Raw genomic sequence first — 18,355 nt, forward strand, 5'->3', positions numbered from 1 at the left:
TAATATTCCTGAGCATTCGGCATCATTCTTTCTTAATAGTTGCACGTTTTTATGGGTTTATTTTATAGGTTTATGATAATTTATTTAATCACTTCCCTGTAAGTAGACATTTTGGTTGTTTTTCACTTTTAGCTATCAGAGACAAGGATGCAATATAGTTTTTCTTCTTGTATATTTGTGTGTAGGTACTAAGATGACTGTGGGATCCATTCCTTGATGTAAAATTGCTGGATCAAAGTATGCGTGCATTCTTTCTTTAAGAAATATTGACAGATTGCTCTCTGAGAAGGTTGCAGCGCTTGTGTTTCCACAGATAGTTCATAGAGGTTGGCTGTTTGCCTATACCTTCACTAACTGAATATCATCATATCTGCCAGTCTGCTCCACCTCGTTGGATGGCTTTGTTGAGTTGGGACCAAGGTTGAAGATTTCATGTTTATTAGCCATGTTGTTTCCTTCTTTCCTGCAAACCACAAGTTTAGATCTTTGTCAATTCTTATATTTGTAAAGGCTTTTTATACTTGAAAGAAATTAGCCTTTTCTAATATATTTCTGAAGTATTTTTCCCATTTGCAATTTGTCTTTTAATTTTGTTTTTAGTATTTTTATATACAGAAGCCTTAATCATTGGGTAGCAAAATCTTTTTTATTAATCAGTTTTTCTTTTGGCTTCTGGGATATCTAAAACAATTTTGAGATTTTCTATTAGATTAATTTTCATGAAGAATTAATATTGAGCTTGATTTCAATCTCAAAGAAACTCCTAGTAGAAATAAAACCAGCTTTTTCATTCACTTACCAGAGGTGTGTACTTGGCTTAAATATTTTCTGCCATACCTCTGAAAAGTATGCAGCAAGGTGTAAGAATCATTTATGAAATCCTGCCTCACAAAGAAAACTTAAAAGATAAATGGTTCTGAGGATTTCTTTGTTACCCCTGGTATGTGTAAAACAGGTATGCAGACATCTGTGCTTGTGATAGTGAAGCAGACAACCCAGCCAAGGAAGAGAGCACACATGTTACTGTTTCCATGTTTAACCCAAGGGCCTGACCTCCTCTGATTTTAAAAGCTTAGTTTTCTGACAGTGAGGGAGAGAGTAGAGTTGTTTCAGGAAAAAAATACTAGACATGGGCTATCATCAATTTTTTTTTCCTAAAAATACTGCTGTCTTCTAAAGAAGCAAAGGACTTCCTTTAAAAAGTTCTAAGAAACCTTTGTCTGCTGTCATCTACCTCCCCACTTATTCTGAATATGGATCCTAATTTGTGAATTCCTTTCATTTATTCTTACTTCAGAAAATGACATACCTGTCTTTATACTTGCTACAGTTCTTGATTTCAAAGGATTAATAACTTGGTAATTGATAAGCCCAAAGCAGTATTTTGTAGTAGATTCAGGCACTCAGATATTTGGTGATGATAATTTAAATGATGATGCAGTGTGTGTATAAAACTCATTCCTACCTACAGAAAAATATGTATGCTCTAAAATATTCATTTCAGTATAAGCAAAGCAGATTGTGAAAAGTTTTGAGAAGGAAAAGAAGCCATGTTTGAAAGATAAATTTCTACTTATTTCTGGTCTTATAGTTTTTAAATCACAAGGAATATATCACTCTAATAAATAAACTAATATCTATTTATAGAATTGCTAATAGAAATCATTTGGTCAGGTTAATAATAATATGGAGTATGAGTATTTTCCATTACTTAGAGAGGAAGTTGGAAGTGAGGTTATTAAAAATTAATCTATGGAAATACTTTAGGAAAATTACTTCTAATGCCAATTATAGAATATAATTATTTGTCTTCCAGTTTAAATGATACTAAGTTATAGTGGACTCTTTACACATAATTATTCTATATAATCCATAGAGGCTATGTAATTTTGCAAGTTTTTAAAGGCTAATCTACAGGGCTGTGTTTTTGTTTTGTTTTGTTTTTTAACCTGGGCAGGTAAGCAAAAATGGTAAAGAATTGTTATTAAAAAAAGATTGTTAATAACAAAACAGTGGTGCTACATCTCATTACAATTTTAAGTCTGTTATTTCCCATTATAGACAGTTACATAAAATAACTTCATCTCACTAATAATCCTATGACAAATGAATATCTGCTGGGCATTTCTTATAGTTTTAAATGGAAGAGAGCTGATTTTGTTAACTTTCCCATGAAATCATAGCAAATGTTTATAAAAGTTTTCTTATTGCATTGGATTCCAGTCAAGAATCCCTTCAGATCTTTGCTCATTGAGAATATAATAGTCTGATAATGCTCAGCATACTTTGTTCTTATTTTGCATCACAGGGAGGTGGTGGAAACAGGGAGTTTTGACCAACTTCCAGAGCATCCGGTGTTCTTTTTGCCCCTGCCCAGGTGTAATGTGACCCTCAGGATCTCGCAGTGAATCTAGTGTTTGGGACTCCAGTGAGTTAAATAGCACCTCAGATTGATAAGATTATCCTTGGTGCATTCACCTACTCGCTTTATCACCACTACCAAAATCAGTGCCTACACTTTTGTTCAAGTTACCCATGGGCCTGTAAAGAAATGGAGCTTTTTCTCTCCTAAGAATGAGAGGTCTGCCAGTGAGTAAAAAGCTGAAATCCTCAAATGAGAACTTTGCGATTATGATATATCATCTTTAGAGTCACATAGGCTTCCAGGGACCCCTGGTGAGCTAAACTCCATCTTTTACCATGTGTTAGTGGCAGGCTCATTCTATTTCAAGGTCGTCTCTCATTGCACTTCTCATCGGTCCTTGAAAGCCAGATACCACAAAGCCAACAGTGCTAACCTGCACTCTCCTTTCAGCTCTGTCAGGAAGTAACTCTCTGATATGAGTAAATCACGTTTCCTTTTGGGCTCTCAGTTTCCTCCTTTTAGAAATGAGAAAGTTTGGCTAGATAGTATCCCAGATATAAGGTTGTATGAACCTACGATCTTCATTTTAGCAAGTGGGAAATAAGTGGTGAAAACCTGCATTGGTTCATTTCGTTTCCTCCCATGTCACATTGCTGTCCAGTCTGGGTAATAGTCACCCACTTAAGAAGCTTTCTGTATTTATTAATTTTCTTGCCACTCTTCACTAAGTAACATGCAATTATCACTCACATTCAGACCAGTTTGCTTTTAGTTGTAATATGATTAACTGAACTAGCAGGATGAGAACTATCTGTCTTTTTATAATTAGTTTACTGTGTTAATTATGTTCAGTCTTTTTAGAAAGCAAATGTATGCTGACTGATTCAGATACATTTGCACATTCATATTTGGAATGTAACCCTAGTTAGTGTTCTTACCAAGTGACATATTTGTCTTGCTCATGATGACAGATCACAAATGTCTGAGTTGTAGAACACAGAATATGCTAATTCACTTTTGAAAAATAAAATAAAATTATTCGACTTTAAATCTACTTTTCTTTCATGAATCCCGCGTGTAATTAGATATTAGCAATTTGAATCAAAGACTTATTTTAAATGATTTGATGTTAATGTGCTGACTTTGTATTTTTATGCTGGTAAGAAGGAAAATGTGAGTTCCTGAAAAACAATACTTTGTTTTTAAAAAGGAAATATAATGATAAAAAGTAAGATAATACTTCACAATGCTTAATAGATGTATTTCTTCACTAATAATATTCCAAGTTTTGTGGCACAAAGTTTCCAATTGTTTCCTCTAAAAACCATATGTGATTTAATTAGAAGACATATTTCAAAACAGTTCTTGTCATCAACCTTTATTTAGTACTATTGTATAGGCATTGTCTTAGGTATTGGGATTAAAAGAGACGTGAAATATGGCAAGCCCTGCCCCCAAACTGCTGATCTTCCACTTTGTAAAAAGAGAAATTAAGCAGGGCAGGGTAAGAGGACAGTATAAGCATATATTTGTTTTTAAATATGAAAGTCCTATGAAAGTAGAAGAGGGCATTCTCTTTTTGATCACTATTATAAAATAGCTTACAGTTGAGGAGTAAATTTCAGGGTATCAAACCATTCAAATAATTCCTTCCTATTTTTTCTTAGAAAATGTACTTTTATATTGCTGTCAAGAGAAAGTTTTATTTAAAACATGTTTATGTTGTTTCTTTCACACCTGTTACCTCTCTCCTCTGTAATTTATTAGTTTTGATGTTTAGATTTAACTTGACATTTGGTCCCACTGATTAGAATTTTAATTAGGATTTATGTCTTTAACCTCACAGTTTTCCCTATTTCTTTATGATAACAATTTTCCCGCTTCTAGGCTTACGGAGTTCATATGCTAGTCAGCACAGCCAGCTTGGGCAAGACCTTCGTTCAGCTGTGTCTCCCGACTTGCACATCACACCTATCTATGAGGGGAGAACCTATTACAGCCCAGTGTACCGCAGCCCCAACCATGGAACCGTGGAGCTCCAAGGATCACAGACGGCCTTGTATCGCACGGGCTCAGGTGGGCATCTGCCAGCCGGCCCGCTGACTTCCTGACCTCACAGGTCCAACAGTAGAAGGGTTTTATTAAGATTGGGTTCCCTGTTAGAAAAAAATCACGTTGTCCATTTGGTTGTCAGATGGACAGCTGTGACAGCAGATCAGTAAACAGTAAAACAGAAGTTCATTTAGTACCCATTTATAGGTAATGTTTTTTCCCGTTAGTTCAATCTAATCAGTAAACATAGTGCTTGTACTATTAATTCACAAAGTAGTTTGGAAAGCCAGAAATCTTACCCTCCTCATGTTAGAAGTTCATCAGATGTAGAAAGGAAAGCCATGGTTGTAATATTTCTTTGTAAGATTTGTTACCTAGAACAAGTATTTGGAGAAAATCCATACATGAGTTCGTTGGCTACCTTTAATTTAACATGAGTAGCTGAAATGTATTTGGCATTACTGTTTGAGATGTTCTGATTTCCTCTGAATTCGAGAGTGTAGAATGTGAAGTAGATACCCTTGCAGTGGACTCAAACTGTAACAATGCAATAACAGCATTTACAAAAATAGGCAATTTGTGTACCATACTCTTGTACCCCCAACCCTCAGATTTATACCCGCACCATGTGGCTGATAGAACAGACACTTGTGGCCCATGGTGGTGTCAGCTGCCAGATGGTGCTAAGGAGTTGGCTCACAGACTCCAGAAGCTGTTCCTTTTAAAAAAAAAAAAAAGAAAAGAAAAGTTAGTACACATTTATTAACATGCCCACAAATGAAATCAGGTAGCACTGATAAAGGCCCAGAAGGCACAGCTCCAGGAGACATAATTTCCTCAACACCCGGAGGCAGAAGACCATATCAGAATTGGTTCTTTGCTAAAAATTGACAGTTTGGTCCATTGAAGGATTTAATAGATTGTAGTAAAGAAATGTTTGTTAGTCTTAATTTCTATAAATTAAGGAAAGTCTTTTCTTTTAATAGGATTAAGAAATAAGTAATGTTAAAAGCTTTTCATTGCAAGAAAAATGTGTATACAATCGTTGAAGAGACCTGTTGCACTAATTAAGAAAGAAATGCTAAATACATTGTATAGTACCTCTCATATCTATGTATCATATAATTTCAGAGAGCATCTATAGAAGAATTTGATCTATCAATCTTCTCTTGTAGGAAGTAAATTTTCCAATAATAGCAACATCTATAGCTCTAAAAATAAAATGTATATCAAAATAAATGATGTTACACTAAATGTTAAAAGTTTAATGATTTCAATTATTTACAAATTTTAGTAAATCTCTTCTTTTAATTGCTAAACAGAATAAGGAAATTTTGTAATTTTTTCAATTATTTCTGAGATTAGTTTTATTTTCTTATATCTCAGAAATATATTACTCAATCTTAATAAATATATTAAAACCTATTATATAAGAAAATTTATAGTTTCATAGATATTCTTTCCTGCTAAGAAGTTGACATAACCATTGTGTATATATATTAAAAGTGTATATATAGGGTGGACCACGATGGTTCAGCAGGCAGAGTTCTCACCTGCCATGCCGGAGACCCGCATTCCATTCCTGGTACCTGCCCGTGCAAAAAAAATAAAAATAATAATTAAAAAGAAAAGATTGGGCTTATGTCTAAAAAAAAAGTGTATATATACGTTTTAGCACTAATGAGCTAGATTTGTAAATAATCTATTTAAATAATTGCCAAAAACTATGATCCTTATTAAAAGTGTGTTACCTTTTAAAAGTATGACCTCATCGAGAATCTACTAATCTTTTTTAAATGTTGATTTTCTAGTAGGTGTTGGAAATCTGCAAAGGACCTCCAGCCAACGAAGTACCCTTACATACCAAAGAAATAATTACGCCCTGAACACAACAGCTACCTACGCGGAGCCCTATAGGCCGATACAATACCGGGTACAAGAGTGCAATTATAGCCGGCTTCACGCAGCGCCAGCAGATGATGGCACCACAAGATCACCTTCAATAGACAGCATTCAGAAAGACCCCAGGCAAGGACCACCTCTGAGTTTCCAGAATGCTACAGTATCACAGGATTCAACTAGTTCCTTCAGTCTGAAATTTTTTTTGAATTGTCAAATCTATTATAATATCAGTAACAGCTTATCTCTAATACTTTCACTCATATTCGAGATATGTTAGGTCAGTGAGGTTAATTGCATTCTGAAGATAGATCCCATCTTGCAGCACCTTAATAATAGGTTAGAGAATGCACTGATCTGTTTGATTATCTGCAGCATTCATCACTGAAATACTTCACCAAGGCGACTACCTGAAACAGCCTCTTAGTCTGAATTACACAAAAGATTTTAAAGGGTCGTTTTACCCCTTTCTTATCCTGACTGCCTTTGGATGAGGACGTCTAAGAAGCTTATGATTGTTTTAAACCAGGAAAGGCCAGTGTCATGTTGTTTGTTTTTTCTGTTTCTTTGGGGTTTATTATTAGAAAAATTGTAGGTTCACAGAAAAATCATGCAGAAAGTACAGACTTCCCATTTACGCCCCTCCCTCCACATACCCATTCTTCCCTCTTATTAATACTTTACATTAGTGTGGTACTTTTGTTTCAGCTGATGAAACAGTATTATAATTATACTTTTAACTGTAGCCCATAGTTTACATTAGGGTTCACTGTTAATTCTGTAGAGGTCTGTGGGTTTTTTGAGTTTTCATTCTGGTAACATACGCAACCTATAATTTCCCATTTTAACCACTTTCAAACATGCAATTCACTGGTGTTAATTATATTCACGAAGTTGTGCTGCCGTCACCACCATCCATTACCAAAACTTTTCCATCACCCCAAACAGAAACTGTACAAATTAAGCATTAACTCCCCCTTCCCTAACTCTAGTCCCTGGTAACCCATATTCATAGCATTTTTAACCATGAATTTGCACATTCTAATTATTTCATATAAGTGACATCATACAATATTTGTCTGTTTGTGTCTGGCCGAACTGTTTTCCTCAGCAGTGGCACCATTTACATTCCCACCAACATGAATATATATTCCTGTTTCTCTACATCCTCCCAAACACTTGTAATTTTCTTTTTTTTTTTTTTATTATATCAGCTATTTTAGTGGGTGTGAAATGGCATCTCATTGTGGTTTTGACTTGTGTTTCTGTAATGGCTGATAGAGCTGAGCACCTTTTTGGGTGCTTATTGGCCATTTGTATATCTTCTTTGAAATGTATATTTATGTCTTTTGCCCATTTTTTAACTGAGTTGCTTGTCTTTTGGGGGGGGTTGTAAGATTTCTTTATTTTACCTAGATAGTGGTATTTTACCTTATCTGATGGTGGTTTCTGAATATTATTTCCCATTCTTTAGGGTTTTTTTCTACTTTCATGATAAAGTCTTTGATGCACAAGTTTTTAATTCTCATGAAATCCCATTATCTATTTTTTTTTCTTTTGTTGCTTATGCTTTTGGTGTAAAGTCTAGGAAACCATTGCTTAACAAAGGTCCTGAAGCTGCTTCCCTATGTTTTCTCCTAGAAGTTTTAAGTTTTGTTTCATATATATATGAAACAAAAATGGATCACAGACCTATATATATATATAGGTCTGTGATCCATTTTGAGTTTTTGTATTTGGTGTGAGATAGGGGGTCCACCTTCATAATCTTGCATATGAATGCCAAGTTTTCTTAGCACCGTTTGTTGAAGAGACCATTCTTTTCCTACTAAGTGGACTTGCACCATTGGAAAAATCAATTGACCACAGATCTGAGGGATTTTTTCTGCTCTCTGAGGGCTATTGGAATTTTTATTAGGATTGCATTGAATCTATAAATCACTTTGAGTAGAAGTGACATCGGAACAATATTTAGTCTTCTAGTCCATGAACACATCATATCCTTCCATTTATTTAGGTTTTCTTTGATTTCTTTTAGCAATGTTTTGTAGTTTTCTGTGTACAGGTTCTTTCCATCCTGGGTTAAATTTATTCCTAGATATTTGATTCTTTAGTTGCTTTTGTAAATGGGTTTTTTTTCTTGATTTCCTCTTCAAATGGTTCATTATTAGTGTATGCAAACATTATTGATTTTTGTATATTTGTCTTGACCCCCACAACTTTGCTGAATTCATTTATTAGCTCTATTAGCTTTGTTGTGGGTTTTTCAGGATTTTCTATATATAGGATCATGTCATCTGCAAATAAGGAAAGTTTGGCTTCTTCCTTTCCAACCTGGATTCCTTCTATTTATTTTTCTTTCCTGACTGCTCTGGCTAGAACTTGAATAACAATGTTGAATGGTGACAGTTGGCATCCTTGTTTTGTTCCTGATCCATAAAGGGAGGGCTTTCAGTCTTTTACCATTGAGTATGATGTTAATTGTGGGCTTTTCAAATATATACTTTATCATATTGAGGAAGTTTCCTTCTATTCCTCAATTTCTGAGTGTTTAATCAAGAATGAGCAGAGTTTGTCAAATACTATTTCTGTGTTTAGTCTGCCAAAGCTGTCAGAATGCAACACACCAGAGATGGATTGGCTTTTTAAAAAAGGAGATTTATTTAGTTAAAAACTGATAGTTCCTCAGAGGAAAGGCAGCTAACTTTCATCTGAGGTTCTCTGTTACATGGGAATGCACACGGCAATGTCTGTTGGCCTTTTCTGTGGCTTCTGGATTCCAACCGTTTTCCCTGGGATGATTCCTTTCTGCATCTTCAAACATCTGGGCTGAGCTGTTAGTGCTAAGATGAGGTATGCTGAGCTGCTTGGGCTGTGCTGCATTGAACTCTCTTCTGACCTCTCTCTTTTAAACTTCCAACTAATTAAATTAAACATCACTCACTGTGGAAGGCACTCCGCTTAGCCAACTGCAGATGTAATCAGCCATAGATGAGTTTCACATGCTAATGATTCAAGTCCGCAGCAACAGAACGAGGCACCATCACCTGGCCAAATTGACACCTGAACCTAACTACCATATGTGTCATTTGAGAAGGTTGTTTGTTTGTTTTTTCCTTTACTCTGTCAAAGGAGTATATTCCATTAATTGATTTTCTTATGTTGAACCACCTTGGCATACCTGGGATAAATCCCACTTGATCATGGCGTATAACTCTTTTAATGTGCTGTTGGAGTCACTTGTTAGAATTTGTCAAGGATTTCTGCATCTATATTCATAAGGGATATTGGTCTGTAATTTCCTTTGCTTTAGTATCTTTATCTGATTCTCTGATTTGAGGTCTTTTTTTTTTAATGCACACATTGAGCTTTAAATTCCCCCTCAGCACTGAGTTTGCTTCATCCCATAAGTTTTGGTATGTTGTGTTTTTGTTTTTAGTCTCCTCAAGATATTTTCTAATTTCCCTTGTGATTTCTTTGACCCATTGATTGTTTAAGAGTACATTGTTTAATTTCCATGTATCTCTAAATTTTTCAATTCTCCCTGTGTGATTTTGTTCCTTTTTTTTTACCTTTTTATTTTGAAATAATTTCTAATTTACAAGATAGTTGCAAAAATAGTGTAACACCCATATAGAGAACTCCAGCATACCCTCTTCCCAGAAGGGGGTATCCAGATACCCCCTACCAATGGTTAACATTTTCCATATCATTTTGTCTATCAGTCCATCCATTCATCTATCTGTCTGTCTTTCTATTTATGAGTTTTCTAAACATTTGAAAGTAGATTGTAAGATCATATTTCTTGGTAGTGTTACATTTTGAATCATATTGGTCAGCTCCTATGTATAATGTTTATTAGCTATGTCCTTTGAAAAGCATATTACCCTTTAGGAAATAGTGGTTTACAAAAAAATCTTCATATCTTTTAATATCTCAAATATCTCAAATATTTTCATATCTCAAAATAATATTTGGCAATTAATAGATGTTTTCTTCTTCTAATTGTGTTTGGCTATATAGAAGATATTTTTTATTAAGATAAATATGAGTCATTAGTACCTGATTGATTTTGAAAAACTAGCATCATCTTCAATGAATACCATGTAAAATATTCAGGAAATAATTATAGATATTTAGAAACCAAAAGAGAATCTTAATTTCTTAAAGTGAAATTACTGCTAAATTTTAACTAGCTTCAATGTTATTTTAAGGAGTATATTAGCAAGATTTCATTCACTCTTCACCCACAAATAGTTGTTTCACTGGAAAATTGTGAGAATTATCAGTTCGTTTTTAGAAACTTACCAACTTATTCTGATAAATATGAATTTAAAACGTGAGTAAGGCTTTAGTCTTTAAAATAAAAAACTAAATGTACTTCAGACTTGAATGGGAAGCAGATTGAAACAATCTAAAACCACTTCACCTATTTCATTTTTTTGACTAAAATTCTTCAAGGTTTACGCATATGTTTGGCTCTGCTATCCTTGTGTGCCACATTCTTTTCATTTTAAGGACTTTAAAGATAATTTTTCTAATGGCACCTCCAATATAATTGAATCAAAAATACTTTTACATGATTTTGATTTTAAAGCCCTTGTAATGACAAAATTAGGACACCCAAATGGATGCAAAAATTTCAAAAAGGTTTTGAATTTTAGGTAATTTAGACCATACCTTGAGTGGACCTGCAGAGAAAATAACTATCCATAAAAACAGTGAAATATGATTACAGCTTTGAATGTAAGAGGTGTCCCTGAAGGCTTCAGTTTTGACCTCTGATAAGGATTGACTCAATCTAGACAAGGATTTCATCTGTGATAATAAACTTTTGCTATTCATAATATGATAATTTCTAGTCTAATGCATAAAATTGTTATGGCTAGCTTTGATTATGTGAAGCTTTACTGATAATGAATTTCATAAGGTGACTAAATGATTATCTTATAATAATAGATACATTCATTCTAACTGAAACTGTAATCCAGGTGAATTTGAGGTCTGAATATTCAAATCAAAACAAGAAGTTCTATTTCAACTGTTAATTTTTAGTTTTGAAACATGTATTTCATATATTTTTATTCACTTATAAACCTGCTTTATTATTAATGTTATAATATAATTAGCATGAAAAATTCTGTATAAGACTGAAGAAGTCATTGTTTATAAAAGGAAATCTATGAGTCGTCTTATTTGGAAGCAAAATTTATTAATAGTACAAGTTATGCTTCTAAAATATGTAACATCAAAGTATTTCCTATGAAAGTCACCATACCTTAAAAAATGACAGCATTCAGTGTTTATTTTGAGTAGGACCCAGTCTGAGTTCAATAGAATAATTCCTAATACCACCCCCTTAACCTTTATGCCTATCCTTAGATATTTACTGCTCTATATATTATAAAACCCACAATATAATGTTCTTATTTTTGCTTTAAATGGTCACTTGTCTTTTAAAGAAATTAAGAGAAGAAAAAAAAAAGAGGTGGTCTTTCATATTCACCCACATATTAACTATTTAAAGTGCTCTTCAATTTACCTGTTCCCATTTACTAATCTTTCCATTTGGACTCATTTCCCTTTGACCTTACTTTAGGTTTTCTTATGTTGCAGGTCTGCTGGCAACAAATTCTCTCAGCTTTCATTTATCTAAAAATGTCTTTATTTCACAAATTTTTAAAGGATATTTTTGCTAGATTTTAAATTCTTTGAGTACTTTAAGAGAAGTTATTCATTGTCTTCCAACTTCCTTTGTTCTCTGATGAGAAATCAACCATTGTTGATATCATTCTTCCTGTTTTATATAAGGTATCTTATCTGGCTTCTTTTCAGGTTTTTAAATTTGGGTTTCAGCAGTTTTACTCTGATGGGCCTAGATACAGTTTTCTTTGCATTTAGCTTGACTGATACTCACTGAGTCTTGGAATGTAGGTTGATGAGGTTTACCAAAATTGGAAAATTTCCTGCCTTTATTTCTTTAAAAAAAAAAAAAATCTGTTCCAAACTTGCTCTCTGCTTTCTTCTGCAGTCTCCATTCTACTAAGTCCAACCAGTAATTTTTGTTTTAACTTCAGATATGAGAAATTTAGTTCTATTGTTTTATGCTTCCTATTTCTCTGATGAGATTCCCCATCTGTTCATTCATTATATCTGTTTTTTCATTTGAGTCTTTGGGCACATTTGTAATAAGTATTACTAGTGTGTTAGTATTCCCCTGCCAATTCCAACCTCTAAATTGTCTCTGGGTTTCTTTTTATCGGTTAATTTTTCTGCTTCTTTGAAAGTCACATTTCCCTGTGTTTCATGTCTAGAATTTTAATTGTATGCTAACTGTTGTTACAGAGTAGGGAATAGAGATTCTGCAGCATATTGTCTCCCTTTAACGTATCAAGTTTTGTTATGGCAGACAATTAAATTACTGGCGGGTCTTTTTGATCATATCAGGACTGATTTTGTCTTTGCTGTTTCTGATTTGTGAGTAGCCCTAGAACATGGCCCTCGGTCTGTGGCATGGTCCTTACTCCTGAGACATGGCCTTTGTGGAGTCTTTTCTAAATGCCTGAGGTACTTGACAAGGTCTCCACCCTGACTTCCGAAATCACTTCCGCTTAGTGATTCTTCTCTAGTAGCCTGCCCTGTAAATTCCAACATCTTTAGCATCTACGGATTCTAATCTCTGCTTCCTCGGGTCACTCAGTGCATCATGTTCTTCTTGGGCTCAGATCCCTGTGACATGGTCCATAAAGTACCCAGAGGCAGAAAGTAAGGTGAATATGGGGTAGCTCCACTGATTCCCTCATCTCAAGCATTACATTCTTGTGTGTTTGCTGTCTAGTACCTGAAAGCAGTTTCCTTGTGCATTCAGTTCAGTTTTATTGTTGTTTATAATGGGAAGGCAAGTCTGTTCTACTTAGTTACTCCTTGATGGTTGGAAATTGAAGTCTGGACTTAGGTTTTAATGAAGCAAATCTTGGTAGGCATTGATGCCATCCCACCAGCCTAAAAAATTGATAGCAGTCTTTCCAGAGGAAATTTCTGCTGTGAGCTTTAATCCAGGTTAGAATTGATGCCAATCAAGCTTAACTATCTATCTCCAGCTGAAGCCCGCCATTGTTGTCAGGCTCTCATGATATCCAGGGATGTCAGGAAGTCTTGACCACCACCATGCCATTTAAAGAGGACATAATGTGTACTTGTAATGAATATGAGTCATGAAGGAAAGATTAAATCATGTTCCATGCACTCTGTTAATTACAGTGTAGAATTACACAATGCCTTTTAGACAGATTTTCATCAGTGATATTAACATGGTTCCAGTTCATAAAGGAAAACTATTTATTCTAGAGAGTAGTTCATGTTCAGGGAAGAGGATTAATGCAGACATCTGTAATAGAAATCAAAGTTTATAGGACATTGTAATATGCGTTATCGTATTTAATTATTATAACCAACCTCTGAAGAAGATAGAAGTGATATTTTTATTGTTCTATTTCACAGACAAGGAAACTGAAACTCTAAATAATTAACTGGTTTTCAAAATCACATTATAATTAAAGAACCAGATACTTAAACCCAGGCAATCTAACTACAGATTTTCTGCTATGTTATCCTGCCTCTTGGAATTTGCTATATTTTTAATGTCTGTTAATGAGATTATCATTCAGCCTGTCTCAAACCAGAAATCTCAAGCTCACCCTTACCTGTAGTTTTTAGTAGATAGTCTGGCTGTTATGCAAAGTGTGGATTTGGGAGGAACTACTGATATTTGAAGCAGAGGAAACATGTAAGAGTCTGGCCTAGGCAAGATGGAAAACAAAATGGATGGATTTGGTTTACATTAAATATTTTGGAGATAGTTGAAAGAGCTCATGTGGATTAGATGAGGAAGAAAAGGTAAAGAAAGAAATCAAGGATGGTTCTATGTTGTTTTAAGCACTCGGGTAGAGTCCTATATGGTTAGTCTCCTTGCCAAGTATCTTTTCTGATTTTAATACATTCTCTTCTTGGCCATTTGAGATGATTTTCCAAGTAAATATGACCATGTTGCACTCACTCTCCTGCTTCAAAATCTCCGTTAGATTTCTGTTCCTTATATGTGGGGACCACATACATACCACCTGGGTTTCACTAACCTCCACCATTGAATTAGTAATCCCAGTTCTATGTCTATATCTAATGGTATTTAATAGTGCCTCCCTCATGGGCAACAAGTGAACACAAATGAGATGATGCACATGAAGCTCTGGGCACAGTGTCTGACACAGAGCACACTCAATGAATGAAAACTGTTAATGTTATTGAGTAAACTTTTCAGTTTGGCATAATAGAGCCTATAAATAAAATCATGTCTTAGTCAAGTGTACTTCTCCAGCACGTAGAATGGCACCTGGAACATATAAGGATTCAGTAAATATTTGTTTGAATGGGCAGTACATGTGTATGCAGGTATATAATGACCTACCCCTTTGCAGTGGGCTAATCTAACTACAAATTAATACATGGAGCATTCACAGACAAAACTCTGGGGAGTTAAAGACAATGATAGCTTGGTTGTTAGGTTTAAAGATTTTTTAAAGCTTTACTTGGTATTAATCCTTTCATCATTTAATCAAAGTCTGCAAATTTATTGTTTTTGCTAAAAAGCTAGTTTTCATATAATATAAGCATAAATTCACATTTAACAAGGTTTCCAAACAGTAGGCAAATAGAATGATATCAAAAAATTCAGGTAACAATATGATGCTCCTGAAAAAACACAGCATATAAAAGAATATGACATAATGTGCGTATTCTCATTATATAAGACATGGTATAGCATAGTGGTTGCAAGCAGACTTTGAAAGTAGACTGCCTGCATTTAAAATCTTACTTTACCATTTACTAGCTGTGTGACTTTATGTGAGTTGCTTAAATACTTTGTCTAAAATTCCAAATCTATAAGGTTGCTGTAAGAATGAAATAATTTATGTGAAGCCCCTAGAATAGTGCCTAGCACAGAATAGGTGCTCATGAACTACTAAATGCTATGTAATAAAAATCCAATTTTGGGGAAAAAATCTGTACATGTGTCCATATGTGTACATATGTTGGGAAAAAACTGGTTATGTCTGAATGTAGGATTTCCAGTAAAATTTTTTTACCTTTTTTGTAATTTTGTTTCTGTGCCTTACAATCAAGAGCAAACATAAATGTTAGTTTCTTAAAAATCATTGATCCCACAATGTTTGAGATTTCTGGGCTGATGCCTAGAAATAACTCTCTCTATTCTCACCATCCCTTCTTTCTCTCTCCTCAAACGTGCAGTCTCTCTTAGCTGAAGTGCACTTGTTTACCTGTGCCTTGCACCTGCAGATTTCTTACAGGTAAAAAGGCATAAAAATAAAATCAGAGGGAGAAAAGCTGAAATGAAAAAATTACTTGTATTTAGAATTTCCTCTGTTCCCCAGAATCCCTTTCTGTGCATCTTTGCATCATGATTTCTATAAGATCATTAGCATATGGGCCTCTTCATATATTTATCAGGAAAAAATGTATAGTTATTTACATGTTTATGTTTTCAAATTTGTATAACTTCCAGTTGTTGTCTCAGCTGAGTTTTGGTCTATGACAAATGTTTGTTCAGTGTGTTCATTAAAACACGGGGCCCTCCTTTTTGATGCCATGTCTTTCTCACATAGGGAGTTTGCCTGGCGTGATCCAGAGCTGCCTGAAGTCATCCACATGCTGCAGCACCAGTTCCCCTCGGTTCAGGCGAACGCGGCGGCCTACCTGCAGCATCTGTGCTTTGGTGACAACAAAGTGAAGATGGAGGTACAGGGCCCAGCCCCTGGGACAACCTGCGGGAGACAGTGCACTTCCACTTAGCAGTCCTGTGCTTAGGAACATGCCAGAGGCAATGCAGCAGTCCTTTTAAGGGGATATTTCAATACCAACTGCTGTTACTTCTTAACTCTACATGTCAATCAGTGTTTCTCAGGAAAAACTAGAATAAGTTTATTTCTTCAAGTGTTTTTAACACTTTTAAATCATGTGTACATTTCATTAGCTAATTTATAACATGTGAAGCAAAAATCAACTGAACCAGCATTTTGAAAGTATTTTCAAAGAATCTATTAGGTAAAATTATAATATGCCTTGAACAAAAGAACTCATATATTTTATGAAATTTTGGTCATTTGATGCCAAAATACAACTTTAAATAAAGTTACAGGAAATTTATAACATTACTAATACTAAATATATATGAATAATTTATTTCAAATTTTAAAGTTGCTTGCCATGCATAGAAACACAGTGAATCACTGGTTATTGACTAGTGTATACAACATATTTGTTCCTTCTTTTAATAATTTTGGCCTTTTTACCCTGCAATGTCATATTTAACTACAGTGTTTTTCACCAATTTATTATGTAAAATAGCACACCAGTGACAGACCTGAAGATAGATGCAATCAATAAAGCCAAGAAATACTCAGTCAATGTGTTAATGAATTAACAAATGGAAGAAAATTTAGAGAAGGTAACCTAGAAAACCAATTCTAGAAATGAAATTACTTCAATTAAAAATCATTTCCTGTGATGTCTCCAACCTGCAGAGAGCTTTGTTGTGTTTGTATTTGTTCACTGCACTCCTGGAGTGAAAACACAGTTCACTGGGTGTGTCCAGAGGGAAGGAGAAGATCTGGGCTCTCTGCGTGTGGACATTACTCCGCATAGGTCTCCCTTTCCTTTTTTAAGCCATTAACGCAGGTAAAGGGCATCATGTTGGAGAATATTCTCAAAGTTTATAAGAGATATGTTACATAGAATAGAAAGTAACCTTTTGAAGTGATCTGGAATGACCCATTTCCCCTGATCTTTTGTTTGATCCCTGATGAGTCACATGTCACTTAGGCTTAGATATCCAATATTTTTCATTCTAGGTGTGTAGGTTAGGGGGAATCAAGCATCTGGTTGACCTTTTGGACCACAGAGTTTTGGAAGTTCAGAAGAATGCTTGTGGTGCTCTCCGAAACCTGGTTTTTGGCAAGTCTACTGATGAAAATAAAATAGCAATGAAGAATGTTGGTGGGATACCTGCCTTGTTGCGGCTGTTGAGAAAATCTATTGATGCAGAAGTAAGGGAGCTTGTTACAGGTAGGTCAAATGTGACCTTATTCTAGAGGGCATGATGAAAACAATCTAGAATATGCCCTTTGAGAGTGGCATGGTTAGGGAATTGGAATCTATCTAGGTAATAGATTATGATGCTGTGCTCATAATTGAAGAAGGCTGCTTATAATTTCACATAATGATTCAGAAGGCTTTTGCAGTGCTTCAGGGTTCATTTCTATAAGGATCAATTATTGTACTTTTATGCCTAATATCAGCTAATGGAGATGTATTGTTCATGGAGGACTGGGTACCTCACTTTTTTTTAGGTATTCCATAGTAAATCTACTAGTTTCTAATAGACTTTCTCTATTATAAAAATAAAATAAATTTAATGGATTGGCTATATTCCACTTCAGTTCAGCCAGGATCTGCATACTTGTTTATATTCTCAGACACTTTCCTAGGCACTGGGTATATAAAGACAAATTAAACTCAGTCTTTACCCTCAAGTAAAAAGTCAGGCTAGTGAGAAACACAAGTAGTTTTGTCAAAAAGTTTCTCAGAATTTCTCAGTAGCGGTGCGTTGGGAGCACAGAAAATGGGTAGGGATGCTCCGTGGTTGATGTGAAACTGAATTTGACCTAAACAATGAGGTGGCACTGGCCATGTAAACAGGGGATATTTCCTGTCACACACAGAGGCTCAGAGCCAGCATAGGGCTTGGGGAGGGGCTGCTATAGCATGAATCTCTCTGGAGGTTCTCACAAAGTCAGAGAGGTACAGGCCTGGTTTAGGGAACTTTTATGAGGAACTTAATTGCGTCCCATATGTAATGAGGAGTCATTACAGGACATGGCATGGCCAGTTTGGGGTTTTAAAATGCATTCTTCAAGCAGGCAGCACAGTGGGAGATTAATTTGAAGAGGACAAACCTGATGTCTG

At 34.9% G+C, this 18,355-nt stretch overlaps 1 protein-coding gene across 12 annotated transcripts in view; it reads left to right on the top strand.

The window, feature by feature from the left end:
- The window catches only part of PKP4 (plakophilin 4), a 291,835-nt gene that overhangs the window by 225,569 nt on the left and 47,911 nt on the right, over positions 1 to 18,355 (top strand). For 9 of the 12 annotated variants that reach the window (XM_077153913.1, XM_077153914.1, XM_077153915.1 and 6 more), the window contains 4 exons: positions 4,253 to 4,441; positions 6,229 to 6,445; positions 15,997 to 16,129; positions 17,242 to 17,455. In XM_077153913.1, coding sequence (XP_077010028.1) covers positions 4,253 to 4,441; positions 6,229 to 6,445; positions 15,997 to 16,129; positions 17,242 to 17,455 — 753 coding nt within the window. The remainder of the gene's footprint in view (positions 1 to 4,252; positions 4,442 to 6,228; positions 6,446 to 15,996; positions 16,130 to 17,241; positions 17,456 to 18,355) is intronic. The other 3 variants (XM_077153917.1, XM_077153909.1, XM_077153911.1) reach the window with 1 other exon arrangement.

Source organism: Tamandua tetradactyla, chromosome 3 (assembly GCF_023851605.1).
Source record: "Tamandua tetradactyla isolate mTamTet1 chromosome 3, mTamTet1.pri, whole genome shotgun sequence".
NCBI lineage: Eukaryota > Metazoa > Chordata > Mammalia > Pilosa > Myrmecophagidae > Tamandua > Tamandua tetradactyla.